Source organism: Mesoplodon mirus, assembly GCF_964341445.2.
Source record: "Mesoplodon mirus genome assembly, chromosome: 6".
In the NCBI taxonomy this organism is placed as follows: domain Eukaryota; kingdom Metazoa; phylum Chordata; class Mammalia; order Artiodactyla; family Ziphiidae; genus Mesoplodon; species Mesoplodon mirus.
The window spans coordinates 81,990,154-82,010,483 of NC_138982.1; the positions used below are offsets into that span (position 1 = coordinate 81,990,154).

The 20,330-nt window shown below is 36.7% G+C and overlaps 1 protein-coding gene across 1 annotated transcript; it reads right to left on the minus strand.

The window, feature by feature from the left end:
- Positions 1–2,465: 2,465 nt before the first annotated feature.
- On the minus strand, positions 2,466–20,246 carry TEX55 (testis expressed 55; the record flags this gene model as incomplete). The annotated part of the gene is made up of 4 exons (XM_082625113.1): positions 2,466–3,441; positions 16,337–16,399; positions 18,392–18,538; positions 19,095–20,246. 4 exons carry the CDS (start codon positions 20,244–20,246, stop codon positions 3,391–3,393), a joined length of 1,413 nt encoding a protein of 470 aa, XP_082481239.1. The 3' UTR covers positions 2,466–3,390.
- Between the last annotated feature and the right edge of the window lie 84 nt (positions 20,247–20,330).

The following is a 20,330-nucleotide window of genomic DNA, read 5'->3' on the forward strand; positions in this document are numbered from 1 at the left end:
TTAAAAATATTTATCTCCACATTAGTTTTTTAAAAACAGCTTTATTGATATATAATTCATATACCATAAACTTCACCCTTTTGAAATGTACAACTCGGTGCCTTTTAGGACAGTCAGAGTTGTGCAACCATTACCACTGTCTAATTCTAGAACATTTTCATCACCCATGAAAGAAACCTCATTCTCATTGCATTCACTCCACACTACTCCCCCTCCCCTACCCCTGGCAACCACTAATCTACTCTCTATCTCTATGGGTTTGCCTCTTCTGGATATTTCACATAAATGGGATCATATACTATGTGGCCTTTGGTGACTGGCTTCTTTCACTTCACAGAATGCTTTTAAGGTCACCCAAGTCATAGTAATATATCAGTACTTCATTCCTTTTTATTAATAACCAAATAATATTCCATTGTATGGATACATAACTTTTTTCATTTTTAATTTTTTAAAATTGTGGTAGAAAACACATGCCATTTACCATCTTAACCATTTGTAAGTGTATGGTTCAGTAAAGTATATTCGCATTGCTGTGCAACAGATTTCCAGACCTTTTCCATTCTGCAGAGATGAAATTCTATACCTATTAAACAACTCCTCATTTTCCCCTTCCCCCAGTCTGATAACCACCATTCTACTTTGTCTCTGTGCATTCGACTACTTTAGCCGCGAAGCATGTGGGATCTTAGCTCCCTGACCAGGGATCGAACCTACACCCCCTGCACTGGAAGGCAAAGTCTTAACCACTGGACTGCCAGGGAAGTCCCTGAATTTGACTACTTTAGACACCTCATATAAGTAGAATCACATAGTATTTGTCCTTTTGTGACTAGCTTATTTCACTTAGCGTAATGTCCTCAAGGTTCATCCATGGTGCACCATGTGTCAGAATTTCATTCCTGTCTAAGGCTGAGTAATATTCAATTGTATATATAAACCACATTTTGTTTATCCATTCGTCTGTCAAACATCACATTTAAAAAATCCATTCATCACTTGATGGGCATTTGTGTTGTTTCCACTTTGGGGTTATTACGAACACTGCTATGAACACTCTTGTGCAAGTTTATATGTGGCCATATATTTTCAGTTGTCTTAGGTATATACCTAGGTGTGGAATTGTTGAGTGATATGATAATGTTTAACTTTTTGAAGAATTGCCAAACTGTTTTCCAATACAGCTGCACTATTTTACATTTCCACTACCAGTATAAGTATTCTAATTTCTCCACAGCCTTGTCAACACTTGTCAGTGTCTGTCTTTTTGATTATAGCCATCCTAGTGGATGTGAAGTAGCATCTCATTGTGGTTTTGGTTTACATTTCCCAAATGACAAATGATGTCATGTTTATTCTTTAAATGGAAGAGAGGAAGGGATATGCCCAGGAAAACTGTTCTAGTAGCTTCATTCCCTATTACTGTGAGGAGATTGGTGTGGCTGGGGAACGTAGTGAGGGAGCGTCACCAGGATTGCTCAGGTAAAATCTAATATCAATACTTGAGACACTCACACCTCATATCTATAGGAATAACTCCTTTTTTTTAGAAGCATCCTTGGGGGATTCCTTCAAGGGAGATCATATCTTCTGATCTCTGCTTGTTCTGACATTGAAACTTTTATTCCCATTACCTTTATATTCCATGTGTCCATCCATGTCCTCTGTCAGTTTTACTCTGAAAAGGTTGGGACTCCTCTTCCTCTTCTACTTGACAGCCAGCTCTACCTAGAGTCTCACCTTTACTTCTGGTCTGGGACTACTTCCTACCACTTAGGGACTAAGAACTGAATATACTTTTCGCTGACTGATCTTGTGCACTATACAGATCTTTTAGTAGAGAGCCTGAGTCACTGAGAGCGAGGGCTGATCTCCATTTTCTCCCTTCTCCTTTCAGTCAAACATGTTCAGACAGGATCACTGGACCATACCAAGCCCATCCCCTCTGGTCCACTGCCTCACTGTGAAAGGTCAAAATGACAGCTCTGAAATGCATCACAGAATGCCAATGAGAAGGGCTGAAGTGGCTGAGGTGGACTAGTTTGAGGTGTTCTGCTTTAAGAAACATAGTAAAATGTTAGGGCTGAAAACCAGTGAACTAAATTCAGTATTTAATTTCAGATGTTATTGATAACATCCAAGTTTTTGATCACTAATGATATTGTTGACCCTTCAATATTTGGGTTATTTTGTTCTATCAACTGATTAATTATAACCTTAGTCATGTCACTCAAAGTTTTCTCACAGGTTCACTGTAAGTTTATCAGCTTTTACCTAGTTATGCCAGCCCACAATCAACAGAAAGGCTGCTTATCTGCCTGGAGAACATTCATTGAGTCTGGGCACTGGCACATTTTGTGGACAATTGAAGGAAAAACTAAAGAAGCTTTGAAGTTGTAAGTAGAGATTTTAAAACTATAATTATTAGACATGAAATTCAGGTATTAAAAAAAGGGATTTATGCATGATTGTTCAAACAGAGGCTTAATTCATTGCAATACACCACATAATTATACCAAATCGCCAGGGAAACAATATGAAGAATCAAGGCTGCTATAATGTTCAAATAGAAATTAAATGAAAGGTTCAGCTCACAAAAGTAGTATCAGATGATCATCTCAGTTATGATTGCTGGGCAGATACTCTCATACCAGGTAGATCACGTTGAAGCTTTTTGCTTTTAAATACCAGTTCAACTGGCTACACATTCCACACGATGCAGACACTCTTCAGAGGATAAAGGTAATAAGGAAGTGACATTCTGCCTCTCCCACAGGTGTATACAGAGTAGTATAACATGTCTGAGTTTTGCTTTAGGTTAAAAATCAGAAGAGGACTATCCCTCAGAATAGATTAAATCACTCCCATTAATTTCAGAATATAACTGGCAGGGTCAAAGAGGAAAATAGTAAAAATTTGTTGGAGGTATTAAGAAACAAGAAAAGAGATCTTACAACAGTTACCTTCCATTAAGAGAGAAAAAAGCGCTGTTACGAATTATTTTCCACACATTTTCCAATTGAAAATTTTATAAACAGTTTTGAGACATGATGGGTTTGTATGCTTTTGGGAACTGTGTATAAATTGCTAATATTCTTTTCTTGATCCTCTCTGGGATTTGTGAACATGTTTCTATTCAGTACTTTGGAGGAATGAGTACTGAAATATCAATGCATGGATAAGTATATGTGCCTATGTTTTTGTATGATGAGCTAGAGGTATCTGTAACTGTTATGTGAATTTTACGAAGCTACTCAGTAGATTTTTACTTAAAAAATAAGAACACATTTAGGCAGAGTCACTACAAATGACCATTCAAAAATGATTTTTTCAGAGTGGGAAACAACATAGTGTTGACACTGATGTTTGTAAACAATGTTGAGGAGAGATTCATTCTTCGTAGGTTTCATGTTTCTTTCTGTTTTGTATCATTTCCTGTACCTGAGGAGAATGAAAAAGAATTTTTTCCACTTGCAGTTTTGGTCTACTTGGAGTTACCTTATCTTGTAAGGTTAAAATATATAGACATTTAAAATACTGAAGTCCTTTAAAATTTTTGCTATCTTGTGGTTTTACATATTATCTTACTGTAAATTTAATTTGCAGGTTTCCTGACTGTTAAAGATGCTCAACAGATTGTCATGTAAAAAATAAATAAATAAAAATAAAATAAAATAAAATAAAATACAGAAGTCCTTGTACTGACTTGGTACAAATAATTTAGACTTTGATAAGTCACGAATACGTGTTGTAATATCTAGGGACACCATTAAAAATATTAAGAAGGTTATTAGGGCAGTGACCTTATTCTGTATGATACTGTAATTATAGATACATATCATATACATCTGTCAAAACCTACAGAATGTACAACACAAAGAGACTTTATTGTAAACCATGGACTTTAGTTAACAATAATACATCAAACCGGCTGATCAACTGCAACAAATCTACCACACTAATGCAAGATGTTAATAATAGGGGAAATGGGGGAAGGAGAGGGAGTAAATGGGAACTCACTGTACTTTCTGCTCAAATTTTCTGTAAGCCTAAAACCATTCTAAAAAATAAAGTATATTAATTTTTAAAAATCACCCCAATGTGAAACCAAAAAAAAAAAAAAAAGATTAAGAGAGTATAACTTCTAAATAGAGAGAAAAATGGAACAATAAAAGAAGATAAAAAGTAGAGGAAAAGAAACAAAACAGGCAGGACAAATAGCATATGGTAGGACAATAGGTTTAAACCCAAATATATCTTTAATAACATCAAATATAAAGGGACTAAATGCTCCAATTAAAAGCTTATCAGATTTGAATAATTATAAAAATTATAATACATGCTATATATAAAAAACTTATCTAAAAAACAAGTTAAAGTTAAAAATAATAAATATATACCATTTAAATATTGACTAAAATAAATCTGGTATAGCTATAACAATATTGAAAGGAGTAGTTAGAGTTCATGTTATACCTCTTAATGATAAAAATTCAATTTACCAGAAAAATATAAGAACTCTAAATTCATATGCACCTAATAACATAGCCTCAATTACATATACACAGCGTAAATTGACAGAACTATAGGAGATAGGCAAATTCACAATAATATTGGACAACTTGAACAACACGTTTAGCAAACCTGATCTAGTGGATATATTTAGACACTTCCCAATAATTGCAGAATAAATATTTTTTCAACCCCAATTAATTCATTCATGGCAATTAGCCATATGCTGCATCATAAAGCAAGTCAAAACATTTCAAAGATTTGAAATCTTGCTCTCTGAGTAAAATGCAATTGACTTAGAAATCATAAACCAAAGGGCAACTAGATATCTAATATTTGATAATTTATGTAAATAATCTAATGTAAAAAAAATCCATAAGTTGAAGAAGAAATCATAATGAAAATTAGAGACTATTTTGAACTAAATAAACTAAAAACACCACACACTTAAATTTATGTGATAAAACCCATATGTATATATTATATATTAAAAAGGAAGATCTCCTTCCTATATGCAAGAGTAAGCAATAAAAAAATGAATTCTGCAAATAACAGCTATGTATTCATGGATAAAATACAACCCCCACCCACAAAAGAAAAACCCCACAAACCGAAACAAAACAAAAAACCTCACAGCTACCTGAAGGTTCTGGTGACTAAGCAAAGACAGGCAGATATTAGAGAGGAGTCTAAACTTAGAGCAAGTGTCCAAATGGAGTGAATTTCTCATTTTTTGTAATTTTGACCCAATGACAGTCATGACTCACAGACATAGCTATGGCTACACAAGAATGCCTCAAACTGTGACAGAAAGCCCCCTGTCTTTCTGGATGGAAGAATTACAGGAAGTAGACTGGTCAAATATGGCTAGATGCTGAAGAGTGAGGGGAAATCCTAGAAGAGGGGAGGAGATTCCTTAATTCTGTGCATGAACTCTGCACGAGCCTCAGGTTGACTTCTGAATCATGCATTCATAGGACAGATTCAAAGTAGTAGTAGGCTTAAGGAACTGACCTGAGCTATGACCACAGAAGGCAAGAGAGAGAGCTTACAATTCAAATCTAACCATGTTAACTGCCAGCTAAAACAAAAACAACATCATCACTTGTCAGAGGAGTATGACAGAACTCAAGTCCACACAGCATAATATTCACAATGTTAAGGTTACAATTGAAATTATCCTAGTTGTAGAAAACCAAGAGAATGCTACTCATTTTAAATGGAAAAGATAACTTTAACTTCTTCCTTTCTGATTTGGAAGCCTCTTATTTTTTATTAAAAATTGTTTGTTTGTTTGTTTATTTATGCCTAATTGCTCTGGCTAGGACTTCCAGTACTATGTTGAATAAAAGTGGCAAGAGTGGGCATTTTGTCTTATTTCTGACCTTAGAGATAAAGCTTTCAGGTTTTTACCACTGAGTGTGATGTTGGCTGTGGGCTTTTTGTATATGGCCTTTATTATGTTGAGGTAACCTCCTTCTCTTCTTAGTTTGTTGAGTTTTTATCATGAAAGGGTGCTGAATTTTGTCAAATGCTTTTTCTAGATCTCTTGAGACAATCATGTAATTTTTATCCTTTATTCTGTTAATGTGGTGTATCACATGAATCGATTTTCATATGTTGACCGACCCTTGCATCCCAGCGATAAATCCAACCTGGTCATGTGGTATGATCTTTTTTATTTATTTACTTATTTATTTTGCGGTACGCGGCCCTCTCACTGTTGCGGCCTCTCCCGTTGCGGAGCACAGGCTCTGGACGCACAGGCTCAGTGGCCATGGCTCACGGGTCCAGCCGCTCCATAGCATGTGGGATCTTCCCGGACTGGGGCACGAACCCGCGTCCCCTGCATCGGCAGGCGGACTCTCAACCACTGTGTCACCAGGGAAGCCTGTGGTATGATCTTTTTAATGTTCTGTTGGATTTGGTTTGCTAGTATTTTTGTTGAGGATTTTTGCATCTATATTCAACAGGAATCTTGGCCTGTAATTTTCTTTTCTTGTGTCTTTGTCTCTGGTATCAGGTAGTGCTGGCCTCACAAAACGAATTTGAAGTGTTCCTTCCTCTTCAATTTTTTGGGTAGATTTTGAGAAAAATTTATATAAATTCTTCTTTAAATGTTTGATAAGAGTTCACCATGAAGCCATCTGGTCCTGGGCTTTTTCTTTGTTGGGAGGTTTTTGGTTACTCAACCTCCATGCTAGTTAAAGGTCTATTCAGCCTTTTTATTTCTTTATGACTTAGTCTTTTTTTTTTTTTTTAACATCTTTATTAGTATAATTGCTTTACAATGGTGTGTTAGTTTCTGCTTTATAACAAAGTGAATCAGCTATACATATACATACATCCCCATATCTCCTCCCTCTTGCGTCTCCCTCCCACCCTCCCTATCCCACCCCTCTAGGTGGTCACAAAGCACTGAGCTGATCTCCCTGTGCTATGTGGCTGCTTCCCACTAGCTATCCTTTTTACATTTGGTAGTGTATATATGTCCATGCCACTCTCTCACTTCGTCCCAGCTTACCCTTCCTCCTCCCTGTGTCCTCAAGTCCATTCTCTACGTCTGCGTGTTTATTCCTGTCCTGCCCCTAGGTTCTTCAGAATCTTTTTTTTTTTTTTTTTTTTTTTTAGATTCCATATATATGTTATGACTTAGTCTTGGTCAGTTGTATGTTTCTAGTAATTTATCCATTTCTTCTAGGTTATCCAGTTTGTTGGCATATAATGAATTGTTCATAGTATTCTCATAATCTTTTTAATTTCTGTGGCATCAGTTATAATGTCTCTTCTTTCACTTCTGACTTTGAGTTGCCTCCCTTTTTTGTCTAGCTAAGTGTTTGGCAATTTTGTTTATCTTTTTTTAAAAAAAACTTAGTTTCATTTTTTTTTTTGTTTTCCTATTTTCTATTTCATTTATTTCTGCTCTAATCTTTGTTATTTCCTTCCTTCTTCTGACTTTGGGCTTAGTTCATTCTTCCTTTCCTACCTCCTTGAGGTGTAAAATTAGGTTATTTGAGAGATTTCTTTTTTAATGTGTTTATTGCTATGAAATTCCTTCTTAGAACTCTTTTTGCCACATTCAATAAATTTTGGAATGTGTTTTCATTTTCATTTGTCTTGAGGTATTTTCTAATTTCCTTTAAAATTTTTTTAATTGAATGAAAGATTCTTTAAATTCTATAGTGTTTTACAATTTTCAAAAGTTTCACACACATGATTTCATATAATCCCCAAATAACCCTTTCTCCCCCACCCATATATTGTCCCTCCCCACTTCTCACTCCCCACTGGCAACCATAAGTTTATTCTCTATATCACATTAACCAAGATTGACCATATACTGGGCCAAAAATAAGTTTCAGTAAATTGAAAAATATTGAAATTGTACACAGCACAATAAAACTAAACTGGAAATCAATAATAATGACATATCTAGAAATCCCTCAAATATTTGGAAATTAAACAACACAGTTCTAAGTAAATAACTGGTCAAAGAAGAAATCACAAGACAAATTAGAAAATATTTTGAATTGAATGATAATAAAAACATGACATATCAAAATTTGTGAGATGCAACTAAAGCAGTGCCTAGAGGGAAACATTTTTAAATGTCTATATGAGAAAAGAAGAAAGGTGTAAAATCAACAATCTAAGGCCTGACCTTTAGAAGCTAGAAAAAAAGAGCAAAGTAAACCAGAATTAGGAAGAGGAAAGGACATGATGAAGATAAGCACAAAAAGTAATGGAAATAAAAAGATAATAATCAACAAAACCAAAAGCTGGTTCTTTGAAAAGATAACAAAAGTGATTAATCCCTAGCTAGATTGATTAAGAGAACACAACTCACATGAGAGGGATTCAACCTGCTGTCCTTGGCTTTGAAGATACAGAGGGGGACCATATGTCAAAGAATGCAGTGGCCACTAGAAATTGGGAAAGGTCCTCAGCTTATAGCCAACAGGTAATGGGATCTTGGTCCTACAAACACAGGAAGTGAATTCTGCCAATAACCCAAATGAGTAGGAAATGGATTCTCCTCTTAGAGCCTCCAGAAAAGAACACAGCCTGGCCTGCCAACACCTTGATTTTAGTATAGGTAGACCTGTATCAGACCTCTGATCTACAGAACTATTAGAAATTTGTGTTGATTGAAGCCACTAAGTTTGTAATAATTTGTTACAGCATCAAAAGAAAATGAATACAATACCATACACAAAAAATAACTACACATGGATCACAGACCTAAGCTTTAAAGTGACGATGATAAATCTCCTAGAAGAAAACATAGGAGAGTATCTTTGAAATTTGTATTAGGTAAAGATTTCTTAGATAGCACTCAAAAAGTAAAAAACTCTAAAAGGAAAGACTGATGAATCATATTTTATGAAAACTAAAAATGTTTGCTCTTTGAAAGACATTGTAAAGAAAAATCAAAGGAAAGCTACACTATGAGAGAAAATATTTGCCATACACTTACCTGATAACAGACTGGCATATCCAGAATATATAAAAACTTATAGTTCAATCATAAAACAACAACCTAATTTAAAAATGGATTGAAGATTTGCACGTACAGGTCAAAAGAGCAGATATATATAAATGGCCAAAAAGTACACGAAAAGCTGTTCAATATTTCTACTAGGGAAGGGCACGTTAAAGCTACAATAAGATATTAGTGGAATGGCTAAAATAAGAAAGGCTGACAGATCAAGACTTGATGAGAAGAAATGGCTGCTTTCAGATTTGGGGCAGGAAAAGTATGAGTTTCTTTCTAGAACATCTTGTTATAGCACAAAGCAATGAAGTGATCCAAGATTACGAGGAGTGTTAAAAGTGCTAGGAGTCATCCTCAGAATGTTCCCATTGGCTTCAAACAGTAACATTTGAGCATCATCAAGAATAATAACTGCAAGGGATTGAAATACACAAAACACATTTAAATCTATGAGTTGATAATAATACTAAAAACATGGGTTACCTTTAGACAATTCTATGAAAGATTTTTATTCTGAAAACTGGTAAATAAAGAGAAAGAGTTAAGTATTTTCTCTGTTTTCCTATGTAATCTATGTCTTAGGGCAACCAAATAGTTGATGAGATGTATTATGACCAATAAATGAAAAAAGAATGATAAAATAAGAACATCACCATGTTTCAATCTCTATTGAATTAACGGGTCAAGCAATGATCATCAATAACTTCTTACAGCAAAAAGATCATCAATGGCTGGATCATTATGCACTGACTTATGGAGACAGACAAGAACATTATGGTGTAGTCTTTATAAGACAAAAAAAATTGAATCTGAATGTAAAGAAAACATTAGATATAACTATAATCAGCAATTTACAGAAAATATAGGGTTCCAAAGAACATGATAAGTGACATCATTAGAAAATAATCAGCAAAATCCAGACTAGGAAACTCTTCTGTACAAATGATCTGGTTACTTCAATAAAAAATACTGTAAAAAAAAAATATATATATATATAGAAATGAAGGGTGAATCTTTATACAAACTTTATAATGTCCTAGATCTAATATATATATATATATATATTAGATCTAGGACATTTATCAATCAGTCAAAATTTATGGACCTTGTTCTGATGGAGTTAAAACAACAAAAAGTAGACAACTGGTGAAATACAAACAGTAACTTGTTATTTGATATTAAGGGATCACTGAAAATATTTTAGGTGATGATAGTATTGTGATTAGATTTTTAAAAATTAATTAATTAATTTATTTTTGGCTGTATTGTGTCTTGGTTGCTGCACGCAGGCTTTCTCTAGTTTCGGTGAGTGGGGGCCACTCCTCGCTGCGGTGCGCAGACTTCTCATTGCAGTGGCCTCTCTTGCTGTGGAGCATGGACTCTAGGTGCATGGGCTTCAGTAGTGGTGGCGCACGGGCTTAGCTGCTCCATGGCAGGTGGGATCTTCCCGGACCAGGGCTCGAAACCGTGTCCCCTGCATTGGCAGGTGGATTCTTAACCATTTCACCACCAGGGAAGTCCCGTGATTAGATTTTAAAGTCCTTATATTTTATAGATATGTACTGAAATATTTACAAATGACACTATATTATGACTAGGATTTACTTCAAGATAATCTCGGGGGGAGGAAAGGGGGTAAGGTATATATCAAATAAGATAGGCTTGTGGTAATAGTTATTAAATAGGAATAATGAGCACATGGAGAGTAAATATACTATTCTCTATTTTTGCGTATGTTTGAAATGTTTGATAGTTGAAGAAAATTTTGAGAATTAAATAACATACAAGGAATCTCCAGCAAATATTCCATCACTTGAAGGAGAAGAGAGAGGAAAAAAAGGGATAGAAGCAATATATGAAAAAATGCTAGCTGAAAAAATTTCAAAACAGATGAAAAACATTAAAACACAAGGGTCTGGAACTTCTATTTCCTCTAAAACCATATTTCCCTCTTGTTTGAAACAACTAAAAATGGACAACATATAAGAAACGATGGTTTTCAAGATATCAGGCAACAAAGGACAGTGCTCTGTGAAAGTCAGGAAAGAAATGAAGTGACCCTTATGATTGCTCTACCCTGCTGTCTTCAGAAAATTTCCTAGCCTCAGAGTAGGGAAAGTGAACCTGAGAGGAACTCTGCAGATCCCTGAGTTGAGGAGATGGAGCTGAGATCCTGGGGAAAGCAAGGCAGCTATAGTTCACAGGACAGAGTGCCAGAGAGGAGAGAACTGCACAGAAAGAACTCTGGAAATCTGCAGAAGGTCCCCTTCAGGTAATCCCCTGTGTATATATCAGTACATGTGTGTGAGGAAACTACCTGAGGCCATGGAAAGAACCAAGCCAGGAATACTGCCTATTATCACCAGTCAAACTGGAAAAACTTGTGATTCATGGGGCACTGGGTAGAGTACTTGAAAGGGTTTTGCCTCAGTAGTGGGGAATACTTAGCCCTAGATGAACACTGCTCTGTTTCACTCTAAAAAAATCTTAAAGCAAAATTGGAAAAGATCAGATTGTTTCCAAGTAAATTAGCTGGGTCCTGAAATAAAGCCCAAGAATATATATGAATACAAAAAAATCCAGCACCTACTAAGGTAAAATTCATAATATCTTGCACCAATCAAAAATTACCTGGCATACACCTAACTATTACAAAGTTATATGTCAATTATATCACAATTAAAAAATTACCAGGCATGAAAACAAGCAGCAAAAAGTTATTATAACTATATTCTCTTAAGTTCAAAGAAGTTAAGTAAAGATACTGACACTATAGAAAAGACACAAATAAACTGGGGATAAAAACTACAAAATTTATAATGTATGCAATGAAAAATACACTGGCAGTTTATTATTAATGGTACTGTAGACACTGCAGAAGAAAAGATCAGTAAACTTGAAGACATAGCAATAAAAAATATCCAAAATGATATAGAGGGGAAAAAAGGAATTAAAAAACATTAACAGAGCATCAGGGAGTTGTGAGACAACTTCAGCTGCCCCAACATATGTGTAACTGGAGCTCCCAGAGGAGAGGGCTGGGATAAAAAAATGTTTGAAGAAATAGTGGCTAACAAATTTCCAAATATGCTGAATACTGTAAGCCCACAGTTCTTAGAAGTTCAAAGCACCACAACACAAGAAACATGAAGAAAACTACAACAATACCACTTTAAGTAGGAGTGTAAACTGGTCTGAGTACTTTGGAAAACTTTGGAGCAGCAATCTTTTAAAGCTGAACTTATGTCAATAACCTGTTACTTAGCAATTACATTTCTAGGTCTGAACCCAATAGAAATGCATGCACTTGTGCACCAAGAGACAAGTACGTGAATGTTCACTGCAGCCTTATTCACAACAACCAAAAAACTGAAAACAACCAAATGTCTAACTCATAATAGAGGATACAGAAATGAAAAGGAATGAATAATATGCACAAGATGAAAGAATCTCACAAACATACTGTTGCTCAAAATAAGCCAGCCCCCGAATAGCACAGTGATCTGATCCCATTTATACAAAATCTAAAAAATGTCAAACTAAAAGTCAGAATAGTGGTTATTTTCTGGAAGAGAAAGAGTAGTGATTGGAAACAGGTACCATGTGGGATTCTGAGGAGCTGGTAACTTTCAATCTTTTGGTGGTTTCATAGCTCTATTTAATTAGTCAAGTTGTACAGTTTTGATCTCTGTAATTTTCTGTATGTGTGCTTGAAAAGTTTTTAAAATGCAAATAAATATATTTTACCACATTAATAGCAGAAGGGAGAAAATCATACAATCACCTCAATAGATATAGAAAAATAATTTGATAAAATTTAATAATTCATGATAAAAACTCTCAGAAAACAGACTATAAGGAAACTGCCCTAATATGATTAGTAGTATTTATAAAACACAATAAACACCATAGTTAATGGTTAAATAGGGAACTTTTTTCTTTTTCTTTTTTTTTTTTTTAGGATTGAGAGCCAGCAATGTGAACCAATGTAGCTATTTGTATTCAACATTAATTCTACTGGAGATCCATAACCACTGTTCTATATCAGTGTTCCAACAGGAACAGCACTTTCAAAATAGAGAACTTCAAAGACAGTTTATTCAAAAAAGGACTATTTAAAAAGAATTAGGCATAAGGTAGTTACAGGAGATAACGCAATAATCCAAAGCTAGTAAAAACTGAACTAACTTTAGGACTGAAGGTCAAGAGGAGGGAACATTACTATAATTCAGAAGCAAAGAATTATGTAAAGTAAGATACCTTAAGAGAAGCAGTGATTTCCAGACAACTCAGGACAGACAGACTGTGGGGAAAAGGACAGGGGAATAAATCTGACTTCACCCTCTTTCCTCCTTCCAGTCCTTCTCCATGGTTTCCTACTGGCTTAACCCAACTGGAAGTCAGAAGGAATAAGAGCCTATTGATCTAGTCCATATAGATTAGCTTCTCTGCAGGGTAAAGAAGAGAGGAAGGTAGATCTGAAGGGGCAAAGAGAAAATAAATAATACATACAATAGGACAAAAAGAAAGAAAAGGATAAGGATTGGAAAGGTCAAATAAAACTGTCACTATTTGTAAATGATACGATTGTATATGTAGGAATACCCAAAGTATCTACGAATGCATGATTATAATTAATAAGTTGAGTTTAATAAGGTTGCTGCATACGAGATCAACAAAACTGAGCTATATTTCTATGTCAGAAATTAGAACCTGAAATTTTAAAAGTTTCTACTTATAATAGCAACAAAAATGATAAAATACCTATGGATATGTCTATCAAAAGATATGTAAAACCTTGGACTTCCCTGGTGGTGCAGTGGTTAAGAATCCACCTGACAATGTAGGCCACACGGGCTTGAGCCCTGGTCCAGGAAGATCCCATATGCCGCAGAGCAACTAAGCCTGTGTGCCACAACTACTGAGCCTGAGTGCCACAACTACTGAAGCCCATGCGCCTAGAGCCCGTACTCCGCAACAAGAGAAGCCACCGCAATGAGGAGCCTGTGCACCGCAACAAAGAGTAGCCCCCGTTTACCACAACTAGAAAAAGCCCGCGTGCAACAACGAAAACCCAACACAGCCAGAAGTCGAATAAATAAATTTAAAAAAAAGATATGTAAAACCTTTATGCAAATAATAACTATACTGGAAGAAATTAAAGACCTAGATAAATGGAGAGGATAAAGCTTATTGTTTCAAGCTGGTACTTCTCCCCAAATTGATCAACAGAGCCAATGCAATCCCCCCCAAAATCCCATCAGCGTTTGCTAGTGTGTGTGTGTGTAACCTGACAAATACTTCTAAATGCTGAAATGGAAATTCACAGACCTAAAACATCCAAGATATCTTAAAAGAAGAATAAGATGTAAGGACTTGCTCTGATAGATACTAAGACTTATCATGAGGCATTCTAATTAAGAGATTCTTGTAGTGGAGCAAGGATCAACAAATATACTATAGGAATCAAATAAAAAGCAGTGCGGAAAGTACTGTCTTCATATAAGGTGCTTGGTCAATTGGATGTCTGCTTGGAAGAAAATAAAACTTGACCCCACCTCACATCCTACACAAAATCAATTCCAGATTGATTGGATATAAATGTAAAACAAATAAAATTTAAAAACAAAATAAAACCAAGTGCTCCCCCCCACAAAAAAAACCCATAAACAAACTTCTACAAGATAATACAGGGACTATGATGAGGAGCTTGGACTAAGGAGAAACTTCTAAAATAGTACACCAGAAGTAATAAGAAGATTATTAAATTTGACTATGTAAAAATTCAGAATTCCTGTTCATCAAAAGATACCTTTAAGAGATAAAATAGAAGGCAGAGAGTGGGAGAAGATACCTGCAACAAAGAGTTCATAACCAGAATATATAGAAAACTGTTACAAATGATTAAAAAAAGACAAACAATACAACAGAAAAGAAGTATTTCCAAATGGCCAATAAACAAATGAAAAGGTATGCAACTGCTTCAGTACTCAGGAAAAACAAGTTGAACCTGCAATGATTTCTTACTGTTCATACATTAAAAAGGCGAATGCTGTGGACTTCCCTGGTGGCGCAGTGGTTGAGAGTCCGCCTGCTGATGCAGGGGACATGGGTTCGTGCCCCGGTCCAGGAAGATCCCACATGCCGCGGAGCGGCTAGGCCCGTGAGCCATGGCCTCTGAGCCTGCGCGTCCAGAGCCTGTGCTCCGCAACGGGAGAGGCCACAACAGTGAGAGGCCCGCATACCACAAAAAAAAAAAAAAAAAAAGGCTAATGCTGAAAATACTGATAATACTAAGTGTTGGGTGTAAGTGATAAGGATGTAAGACAACTGGAACTCTAAAATACACTGCTATTGGGAGTGTAAATTGGTACAATTGCTTTGGAAAATTGTTTGAAATACTCTACTAGAGCTGATCAAACACATACCTGACAATCCAGCATTCTCTCTTGTGGGTATACACCCAAGAGAAATGTGTGTATATGTGCACAAAGAGACACGCACATGAAAGTTCCTAGGAAAAATTTTTGTAATAGCTCCAAGCTGGAAATAACCTGAAGGTTTACATCTATCACAGAAAGGATAAATTGTGGCATTTCATACAATGAGTACTATACAGCAATGAAAACGAATGAACTACAGCCACACACAACAGCACGGATTAATCTCACAGACATATTTTGAGAAGAAGAATGAACCAATGAGTCCCTACTACATGGTTCCCTTTATATAAAGTTTAAAAGGTTGACAAGCCTACACAGATATAGAGAACAGGCTAGTGGTTACCAGTGGTGGGGGGCAAACTACTGGGTGTAAGATAGGCTCAGGGATGTATTGTACAACATGGGGAGCAGAGCCAGTATTTTGTAATAAGTGTAGATGGAAAGTAGCCTTTTAAAATTGCATGAAAAATTAAAAAAAACATTTTTAAAGTCTCAAAAGTAAAGCTTTTGGCTCTAGAAGTCATGCTCTTAACCACCAAAAAAAAAAAATGAAATTTAAAAATAAATTTAAAAAAAGCTGACAAGTATAAACCAAAGTGCTTCATGATTCATGTTTCATGGTAGAATTATAAAGAAAAGTGAGAATGTCATTATTGTAAAATTCAGAATAATAGTCCCTTTGTGGGGAGTGATAACCATGAAGAAAAGAAAGGGGGCTTCTCAGATGCTGGCAATGTTTTAATTTTTTTTTTAACTTGAATGGGAGTTACAGGTGTGCTCACTTCATGATAATTCACTGAGTTGTATGTGTTTTGTACACTTGTATGGGTGCTATACTTTATAATGAACAGAATAAGAAGCTTGTTCTTTTTTTCCTATTCCATACCTGGCACAGCATAAAACTCAGGGGGTCTTCTGGCTTTTCATAGACTAGGTTTTCAGTGATCTGCTGAGAGAGAGAGAGAGAGAGAAAGGCATCACATTATGGTTCTGAGCTAAAGCTATATGGTCAGGTTATACCTGAAGCAATCTTTTACATTAACCTAACATGTACCATAGCATTTTAAAGAAATTCGTATATCTCTACATAGTGACAAATTACTTTCCTACTGCTGATAAATTTGGGCAAATTAAGGTAAAATATAGAGGGATTAAAAATTTAGGAATAAATAGTAATGTATATTTTTCTGGTTTCTAAGATCAAAGAGTTTTGGAGAAAGATTTTGAGAATTGTGATTTTGCTAGACTGAGAAATCAATAAATTATTTGTTTTGAAGAATAGTCAAAGAAAAAGTTTTGAATAAAAATTTTTAAACACTGCATGATTTTTACATAGCAACTTCCTTCTAAGGCATTTGATTCTAAAAGGTGAAAATGATGTTCAGTGTTTGTAATGATAAATGAGAAAGAATATAAAAGACTTCAGAGACCCCCTTCCATATGTGTTGCTGTTGTTGAATAACTCAAAAAATTATAATAAAGCAAGCAAAATTCTCACTTGCAGGGAATAACAATAGGGCACATTTCTGGTATAAAATATTCTGGTCTGTTTAATGCATCCATGCTAATTAATTATTTCATATATGTTTCTACTGAACACATATTTATAACTAATTTTTCTGATAACAATGTTCAATGCATAAACATTGTTTTTTCTTGACAGATAAAGAAAACTACTTACAGAACGATTAGAATTCTACTTTCTACAGCTTTCATCCTTGAGTTTAATAATTAGTATTTCTTTGGTTAAAGCCAGAAAATCCAGTCATTAGCATTCTCCCACAAAATGACATTTTAAAGAAAAGGCATACAGCAGTGTTATTAAAGCAAATATCACTTATCTCTATTTTATATGAGGAAACTGAGATTCACAGAAGTTAGGTAATTTCCTCCAAATCACAAAGATGAGAAGGGACAAAGTTAGCTTGGAGCCCTGGCCTAACAGATTTTAAAATGTGTGCACTTTCCTCTATTTCCTACTTCTTTAAACTTAAATTCTTCCAGTTTAAATGCTTTCATTTGGGGTGGGCCCCTCTTACTTACAACTTTCTAACCACAAAGTTACTTCATGTATATATGTCATTATATATGTATATATACCTTGCTGCATAATAATATTAACATAAAAATACACATGTCAGGAGAACAGAAACAAAAACAACCCACAAAACAGCAAAAACTTTATAAATGTGATAACATTTTATAATTCTGTATTGGCCAAGGAACGTTATACTTTAGAGAAGGTTCCAGCCCCATATCCTGAGGTCTATAAAATTTGTAATTTCAAGAATTAGAAGCAACTTTTTTCTCCTAAAGAATGTGCTTTCTTAGATGGTCACAGGTTGGTCATTTTTTTTTTTTTTTTTTTGGCAGTACGCGGGCCTCTCACTGGCTGTGGCCTCCCCCGCCGCGGAGCACAGGCTCCGGACGCGCAGGCTCAGCGGCCATGGCTCACAGGCCCAGCCGCTCTGCGGCATGTGGGATCCTCCCCGACCAGGGCACGAACCCGCGTCCCCTGCATCAGCAGGCGGACTCCCAACCACCGCGCCACCAGGGAAGTCCGGTTGGTTATCTTTTGAAAGTATTATATTCCTGCCTGGAAAGTCTTTTTCTCTCCTTTTCAATTGCCATTATTTTGTCCTTCCTTCCTAGTCTGGCTCAAACTTTAACCCTGGGCCAAATTTTTTCCCTAGCAACCAACCTATCAGATCTCTAATTCCTCTGAAGGGCTTCATATCATGGTAAGGATCATTCATTTGGTGTTTATCATTTACTACTTTTGGTTAGTATGTCTCAATGCACTTACTGACTTCTCATTAAGATTATATCCCTTTTATAGCAAACGCCCTTTCTTGTACCTCTTATAAGCCAGGTCAAAGTTTGTCATTTACATTATGATTACTTTAAAACTCACAATTAAAAAAGAGGTTGAGCGGTTTACCTGGAATATTTGCAGAATGTGGTGTTTCTCCATGTATTGCAGTGAAACTTGATAAGGATCTTCATATACTATAGGAGGGAACGGCTTCTTAAAAGGTTGATTGTATGCCTGACAACTCCTTCTTTCCGGGTATTCTGAAATATCAACCTGAAATGGAAATATCCCCCAAGAGAGTCTTTAATGAATTGAAAATCCCCAGGAAGTTTTGTTGCTATTGTCGCTGTTATCAGCGGAATCTGGTATTGATGGGATCTGAACACCAGAAATTAAGAGCAAAGACATTATTATGAGAGACCTGGCTGATTCTCCAGGCAATGTAATGCACCTTAAGTCCTGGGAGGTACCTTAGACATCTCCAATCTACTTCAAATACTTTTCCCTTCACAGAGATTTCCAACTGACTCCAAACTCCTTTCCTTTGGTAGAAGCCCAGAGGGGGAATGACTTAGTGTCCCAGTGTTAGCAGCAGAACCAGGACTTGAAACCCAGGTCTCCCGAATCCTGGTACATTGATCCTTCCTGAATGGCCTTACTTAGTGTAGCAGAGAAGGCAATCCATCTCTTTATTTCCCACCCTTCTCTTGCCCTTCCTGAATCCTATGGGTCACACATACCACAACATGTGCCCTCTTCCTGCATTCTGCCAGACCCCTGGCTTAACCTCCAACCACCCAGGTGGGTATCAAATGCCCCTTTAACCTACAGGCTTGGTTTCCACGGGTTGAGTTTTTTCTTGACTGATGATATAGTCCAATTTGGATGAGATGGAGGGAAATCTTTGGGAGTAGGCTCTGTCTTTTGTTTGGAAAGTACTGGTCAATCTGTGATCAAATGGGATGAATGCTTGCAGATCAGCTACACTTTCCGTTTCAGTTTCAAGGGAAGCCTTGGATATGCTGCCACCTGTCTGGCCAGGCTCAAATTTGCAGGGTTGTACTCTGAAGTCAGCCTCTTTGTCTTCCTTGTTGTAGCCAAGCTGGTGGAATAATCTATCATCAGACCGGCTACGTTCTCCATAGGCAAACAGGTTGTCTTCTGTGTAATCATCCTCTGCTTCCACTAAATCATCAGCCTGGTCAGATTCACCGCCAGCCTTGTCAGGGTCAGCAGCCTGGTGTTCAGCTGGTTTAGTAGCTTGATCATACACTTTGCGGTGCGTCTTTACAGATGTTCTGTGGTCAACTTGGTCAGACAATCTACGATCAATCTGTTCAGAAGGTTTTTGCTCAACCAGGCCGGACAATCTACTTTCAATCTGTTGAGAAGCTCTTTGGTCAGCCGGGCGGGACATTCTGTGATCACTCTGCTCAGAGGCTCTTTGTAAAGATGGGACAGATGGTTTACGGTCAATCTCTTCAGAAGCTCTTCTCTCAGCCAGGCTGGACATTCTGTGATCAATCTGCTCAGAAGCCCTTCGTTCAGTCTGTTCAGAAGTACCTTGTTCAGGCAGAGCAGACATCTGGCTGTCAGTCTGTTCAGACTCCACACCACCAGCTTGGCTAGATGCCTTGCTGTCCATCTGTTCTGACACGCCTCGGTTAACCTGATCAGATGCTCTACGATCGGCAACATTATCATGGTTGGATGCTCTGAGGTCAGCCTGATCAGATGTTCTTTCTCCCATGGATTCATATGCTTTGTGTTCAGCTTGATTAACTACGTTGGGTTCAGCCAGGGCAGACACTATCTGGGCAGTCTGGTCAGCTGCTCCGTGATCAGTCTGGTCATCTGCTTCCACTTCATCCTGGTTCTGCCTGTTGTCTTCCTGGCTGTCTGTGTGGCTGTCATTTGGGGACTTGGCTGTACTTTGGTTTTCCGACGATTCCGCCGGAGCCTCCGCTGGAGGCTCTTCCATTTTCTGCCTGGTACCAGACTGGTCTAGATTGCCAGACGCTGTGGGTGGGGCCGGGCCGGGTAGTCTAGGCGACCGTCGGAGCAC